The sequence below is a fragment of the Brassica napus genome (assembly GCF_020379485.1).
Source record: "Brassica napus cultivar Da-Ae chromosome C5 unlocalized genomic scaffold, Da-Ae chrC05_Random_3, whole genome shotgun sequence".
NCBI lineage: Eukaryota > Viridiplantae > Streptophyta > Magnoliopsida > Brassicales > Brassicaceae > Brassica > Brassica napus.
The window spans coordinates 22801-29351 of NW_026014282.1; the positions used below are offsets into that span (position 1 = coordinate 22801).

The 6551-nt window shown below is 34.6% G+C and overlaps 2 protein-coding genes across 2 annotated transcripts; both read left to right on the forward strand.

Annotated features, from left to right (window-relative positions):
- Window positions 1–3408: 3408 nt before the first annotated feature.
- LOC125594822 lies at window positions 3409–3780 on the forward strand. The gene has a single exon (XM_048770880.1). It carries the CDS (start codon window positions 3409–3411, stop codon window positions 3778–3780), a length of 372 nt encoding a protein of 123 aa, XP_048626837.1.
- A 207-nt stretch (window positions 3781–3987) lies between these two features.
- Window positions 3988–5993, forward strand: LOC125594823 (target of rapamycin complex subunit LST8-1-like). The gene is made up of 10 exons (XM_048770881.1): window positions 3988–4234; window positions 4316–4417; window positions 4494–4606; window positions 4775–4844; window positions 5005–5082; window positions 5180–5296; window positions 5368–5450; window positions 5553–5632; window positions 5715–5774; window positions 5858–5993. Exons 1-10 carry the CDS (start codon window positions 4127–4129, stop codon window positions 5962–5964), a joined length of 918 nt encoding a protein of 305 aa, XP_048626838.1. The 5' UTR covers window positions 3988–4126; the 3' UTR covers window positions 5965–5993.
- The last annotated feature ends 558 nt before the right edge of the window (window positions 5994–6551 follow it).

A 6551-nucleotide genomic window follows, 5' to 3' on the forward strand; every position in this document is an offset into this window, starting at 1 on the left:
CAAAGGTCCTGAATATAAAAAAAAAACACTCTCCATGATACTCACCATCCTCTTATTAACCTCCAGACTCCAGAGAGCACCACAGACTGAGCTCCACAATTTTAATGTCCAAGCAATGTAGTAAATTTGTGGGACGTGAGGCCCCTACTACCTGCACTCTAATCCATCCTCCCAAAATATGCAAACTAAAGCAAGTTTTTAAGAAGATCAATTTAAACTAGTGGACCAAATTGACCAGGTGGTATTATAGCATATATTTTTCATAACAACATCTACCCTTTAAAGGGGCTTTCTTATATAAATAAGCATCCCCTATATATTAATAGAGAAACATTTAAAATTTATAACATGTAGTTTGTATTAATTAAAAAAGTGTTTTGTTAAGTTGTTACGTAATTGGAATGTTAATTTTGCTTACGTGGCGGGTTGAGAATCAATTAAATTGCTAGGAAATGTTATATTATATAGTATGTCCATTATGGACCATTCATTTATCAAATTAAAATTATTATATATTATTTCCTTAAAAAAAACCTACGAAATTACCTAATGTGATTAAGATATATATGGCAATTAATGATTTTAAATAATAAAGATTTCCTAACAATCTGTATATTTTCTATCATTTTTTAATTATTTATTATTAAAATAAATTACACAATTACATTAATCATATCATAAAAATTTAGATTTTTTTTGTATATGTTGTATTTTTAATTTTTTTAAACGAGTATAAATTACTAAAACTGTTAAAAGTCTCACATAAACTTTTGTGATAAAGGTTTAAATTTTTTTCTATAATAAGATACAATGATTATAAAATCATATGAATAAAGAATTTTATTTTTAATAGGTGTTATGTTAATATATATATATATATATAGTATATATATATATATATATTTCATATCATTTAAACTAAACTATAAATTATATGAAAATACATACTTACATTTTGATATCTGCGTTGAACATATATTGAAAAGTAAAAATTTTAATTTGAAATCTTCATTGTTTTTTAAATGATTATAAATTATTGAAAACACTAAACATTCCACATTTATAAAAAATAGTTGGTGTAAACCTTTGTCACACAAATATGTAAATAATCATAAAATCATATGAGTAGAAACCTCATTTAATAAATATTCATATTAAAAGTATACTATATATCTATGTTAATATCATTTAAATTTAATTATATATCATATACAATAGATAAGATCGATTGTTTTGATTTATTTACCCTAAAGTGATTGCGAACAAACAAGAGCAGTCGTTTGATTTATATGCGCACGCCAATTTATTACATAATAGTAACTGATTTCTTAGTTATTAATATATAATTATTATTTTATTATTTCATAATATGCAGAAAAACATAAAATAAGTAATAAATATAAAATGTTTATTCTGCTCAAGGCGCGACTTAACCTAAGTATGTATCTTTTTAGTAATTTTAAATCTTAAACATTTTCTAAATCCCAGGCCAAAACAAAATAACGAAATGAGAATAAACTCAAAAATCAAAATTTATATTGAGCAATAACAAAAATGAAAAAAATGACACAAAATGAGAAAAATATTGAAGATAGATATGATTGGCACGTGAACGTAAACTTCTCATAACCATAATTAACTTTTAAATTGCTAAATCATGATATAAAACCGAGCTGCCATAGTTTCATTGTAACCAAATAGTAGGGGTGTGATTCTTCGGCCTAAACATTAGGTTCTTATGCGTGTGATTTTGTGACCTAAAATATTTTTAAAAATGGGATCAGCTCATCAGTAAAGAAATTATGTAATTAACAAAAAAATTAAAAACAAATTGTTTAAGGGCCAAAAATATTTATTGATATGAGATATTTCTTATCCTAGTAGAAACATTAATGCAAAGCAAAATTTTAAGGGAGAATACGAGGGGAAAGCTAGAAACGAATAAACACAGAAACAATAGAGAAAGAGCGTAGACCATAATCGAAGAAGCTCTACAACATCCACCTTTCCAGTTTTGTTTTGTTTTTTTTTTTTGTTTTTTGTTAGCTGTCCATTTAAACTAAGACCAAGTGGTGGTCAAACGAGCCGATTCTCTAGGGAGCACCTCTATCTGGCCGGATCTGATATATATGGGGAAAATATAGCATTTGGTTCTTGCTTCTTTTGCTTACGCGTCCGCCTGACCATTCCTATTATGAGGAATACGTGCATGCTCACATCTTCGAAATCTTCGTGTAATCTCTAGAACACCTTGATCTTTGTCGCGAATGTTGGCCAATCCACCGGGTTTGTAGTCATGTCCACTAGGTCCGAATAGTCCGTCTCGAATGGTATCGAAATATCTTCATGTCTCTCATACATGAGGCTGTCCAAAATAAGTCTTCTATTTCAGCATTCAAAACTGAAAGACTCCTGCTGCACACCCACTTTTCCAGTTTTGTTTAGAGTGGTCCCATAATACCTGAAAAATGATCCTTTTAGAAAAACTTTGTAGTACCAACACCAATATTTTAAGAGACTTGCCGATAGAACAACCTTACACTAGTGTTGATAAAAGGATTGATTGCTCTAGTTATCAAAATTATATATATAAATAAAAAAAATTAAACAAATTTATAAATTGATACTATATTACTCCTTCTGTTCTCGAAAGTAAGATTTTCTAAAGTGTTCACGCTTATTAAGAATTCAATAAATGTTTATAATTTAATTTTTCTTTTACTTTATTATACACTTTCCAATAACTTTTCACCAATGAAATTTAATCAATTCAAATATTTTTATTTAATGTTTCTTAAAAGTATAAAAAAGTACCTTAAACATATAGAAAATCTATCTTTGTGGAACAAGTAAAAAATCTAAAACATCATACTTTCGGGAACGGAGGGAGTAGTATTCAGTTTAATAAATTTATACAAATTTATATCGATTTAAACCAATTTAAATCATTTTACAACAATTTAAACCACTTTAAAAAGTTTTAAACTAATTTAAATCTTATAAAAATTGGATTTAAAAAAAAAATCTTTTTGGTTATAGAAGATAGGCCGTCTAGAACCCACCCCAGCCCGCAATTTTCTTTTGATTCATCCCATGCTGCATCACTATTGCATTTCAGCCAGTCTTGTGGCGGGGGCTTCCATCTTTCTATCTCCTTCATGATCGGTATTGTACTCTCAATTTTAACCTCTAAATCATTTCTTTTGTTCCATTCCTCCATGTCCTCCTTTGCTCTGTTCAACAGACTCTGGACATCATAATCAACCCCTTGGAAACAAAAAACATTTCTGCTTTTCCAAAGTCTCCACAAGATCCAGGGTTCTATCTTTGTCTCATTGTTGTTCTGTAGAGTTTTTGGGACCTCTGTGAGGAGTCTGTCTAAGAGATCATGCGGGCTGTGTCTTATGGATGGGAGCGAGAACCTTGAGTCGCTTGAGATCACCTATTGAAGCTGAAGCAGAAGCGCTAAGATGGGCTTTACTCAACATGGTACGCTTCAACTACAGAAGGGTCATCTTTGAATCCGACTGTAAGGAGTTGATTCAGGCCATTCAGGAGGAAAGCTATCACCCAAGCATCCGCACCTACACTGCAGATATCCTTCATATGCTGGATAAAATAGGTGATCACAGAGTAGTCTTCAAGAGTAAACAAGGGAATGAAGTGGCAGATAGAGTAGCAAAAAAGGCTTCTAACTTTGAGAGTAACTCCTCTGTTTTGATTTCTACTATGCCTTCTTGGATTCAAACTTATGTTGAGGCTGATAAGCCTATGGTGTAATCAATCTTTTGGATTAATATTTTAAGAATGTTGAGTTAAAAAAAAAAAAGATAGGCCGTCTAGACGGCTTAAACTGATTTCGGCAAAAACTATCTAATAAAGCTAAAAAATCATAGCTTTCGTAACGGCCATTTGGAAGTATTTGACTTCAGTCCTGATATTTAAAAATATCACAATGAGGTCTTAACTTATTTATACATGACAATTTAACCCCAGCATATATTTTAAACACTAAAACACCCCCCCAGATTCAATTATCAAGATTGATTATTCTTAATTTTCTTCTCCTATTCTCCGGTCGTCTTCGATCCTCTCAATCGCGGAACCCTAGTTGTGAGGATCGAGAATGAGTCAGCCATGTGTGGTTCTCGCAACAGCGAGCTACGATCACACGATCCGATTCTGGGAAGCCGAGAGCGGTCGCTGTTACCGTACCATTCAGTATCCTGACTCGGTAAGGACAGACACACTCTTCTCTCTATAGATCATCTTAAAAGCTTTCAACATTAACAAAACCCTTGTCTTGTTTCTTCAGCATGTGAATAGGCTTGAGATAACCCCAGATAAGCGTCATATAGCTGCTGCTTGTAATCCTCATATACGTCTCTTTGATGTCAATTCCAACAGCCCTCAACCTGTAAAGTTTCACCCTTTCTTTTGATTTACAGTGTGTTTGTGGTTTTACTTGAATGATCTCTGTGCGATTGAATCAGGTGATGACCTATGATTCACACACCAACAATGTTATGGCAGTGGGGTTCCAGTGTGATGGGAAATGGATGTATTCTGGATCAGAGGATGGTACTGTTAAAATCTGGGACTTGAGGTTAGTGTCTATGTTGTTGTTCTTCGTGTTTGTTTTTTTTGTAGTGTTGAGTTGAGTGTCAATAGATTAAATCATTAAAGTGCAAATGCTAGGAGAAAAAATCTTGTCTTGAAGCTACTTCTTAAGTTGATCTGCATTTCTTTGCTGACTCGTAAGACCAAAATGTAGGGCTCCAGGTTGCCAAAGAGAGTATGAGAGCGTTGCCGCTGTTAACACTGTTGTTTTACACCCAAATCAGGTATATCAGCTGTAAAAGCCATGTGTCATCAGTATACACTTAAGAGATCTGTTTATGCTGCGCTTAACAGAGTTGTGTTTGCTTCTAGGATATTTGTCTCAGTTGCAATCACATTGTGTCTGGTCTTTATTCATGAACATTGCGTTTTTTTTTTCTACAGACTGAGTTGATATCTGGAGACCAAAATGGCAATATACGTGTATGGGATCTCAGAGCGAATTCGTGTAGCTGTGAACTGGTAATTTCCTTGACACGATTGTTACATTTTTCTTAGCTTTCACCCAAACAGGATCTTTAAACGATTCTGTGTAATCTCTCTCTTGTGGAACTAATAGGTACCAGAAGTTGATACACCTGTACGCTCTCTAACGGTTATGTGGGATGGGACTATGGTTGTTGCTGCTAACAACCGTGGAACATGTTATGTTTGGCGCTTGTTGCGCGGAAAACAGGTATGATAAGTCATTCAAGTCACATTCGTATAGTTGCCATTGCCATTTAAATTGTTGTATATCGTTTTCAGACGATGACAGAGTTTGAGCCACTTCATAAGCTGCAAGCTCATAACGGCCACATCCTTAAATGTCTACTCTCTCCCGCAAACAAGTAATGTGTTTCTTACTCTCTCTCTCTCTCTCTCTCTCTCTCTCTCTCTCTCTCCATATGACACGGTTCCTCCATCATCTCCCTTACATATTCTGTTAGCAGATATCTAGCGACTGCATCATCTGATAAAACTGTCAAAATATGGAACGTCGATGGTTTCAAACTAGAGAAAGTCTTAACAGGTGAGCTTTCCATGTTTTTTTAGATAAACGTTACTGGTTCTCCATTGCTCTCTCTTACACACTCATCAACCTTATCTAACAGGACACCAAAGATGGGTATGGGACTGCGTCTTCTCAGTGGATGGAGAGTTTCTTGTAACAGGTACTCATCACTAATCAACAACTTGTCTTAGGAGAGACAGAACAGTCTTTTAAACTGTTTTTTTTATTCGGTAATATGCACAGCATCATCGGACATGACGGCTAGGTTGTGGTCAATGCCAGCGGGAAAAGAAGTGAAGGTGTACCAAGGTCATCACAAAGCAACCGTGTGTTGTGCCCTCCATGATTAAAAACATGAATTAACAGTCAAACAAACTAATAAAGAACAGATAATCATTTCTTTCTTTTGTGTGTTTAGGAATCTCTTGTACATTTGTATCAGATTCATCTCAAGTTTTAAACCTTTTAATTGTTAGTTTCTTACTCTGACCTCTCTGTGTGATCAAACAACTCGGAAATATAATGACAACAATTTCCCACAAACTTGGAACAAAAATAAAAAAATTCCCTCAGAACCCATGTACGGCCCATTATAAGCAACCCTAGTTTGATATATTTGACCTAGAGTTATAAATAGCTTCATTTTGACGAGATCTCCACCGCTCTCTCGCTCCGATAAAACGCCATTTTTTGAATCGAGAAGAAACCCAACCCTAACCATGGCCGAGGGACTCGTAGAAAGGCACAATGCGCGCCCACACCGACAGGGTCACCGCCATCGCCACGACGATCGACAACTCGACATCAGCGTCACCTCATCCCGGCGACAAACCATAATCCTCTGGAAACTCAACCAAGGACGACAAGTCCCAACGGCGTTCGGCCCAGCGTCGTCCTCACAGGCCACTCTGTCACTTCGTCCGAAGACGTGTCCGCA

Coding starts and splice junctions, on each gene's coding strand:
- LOC125594822 (XM_048770880.1), top strand. CDS start 3,409: ATGGGAGCGAGAACCTTGAGTCGCTTGAGATCACCTATTGAAGCTGAA.
- LOC125594823 (XM_048770881.1), top strand. CDS start 4,127: ATGAGTCAGCCATGTGTGGTTCTCGCAACAGCGAGCTACGATCACACG. Junction 5,451..5,552: donor CTACTCTCTCCCGCAAACAA/GTAATGTGTTTC, acceptor TTCTGTTAGCAG/ATATCTAGCGACTGCATCAT. Junction 5,775..5,857: donor TGGAGAGTTTCTTGTAACAG/GTACTCATCACT, acceptor TAATATGCACAG/CATCATCGGACATGACGGCT.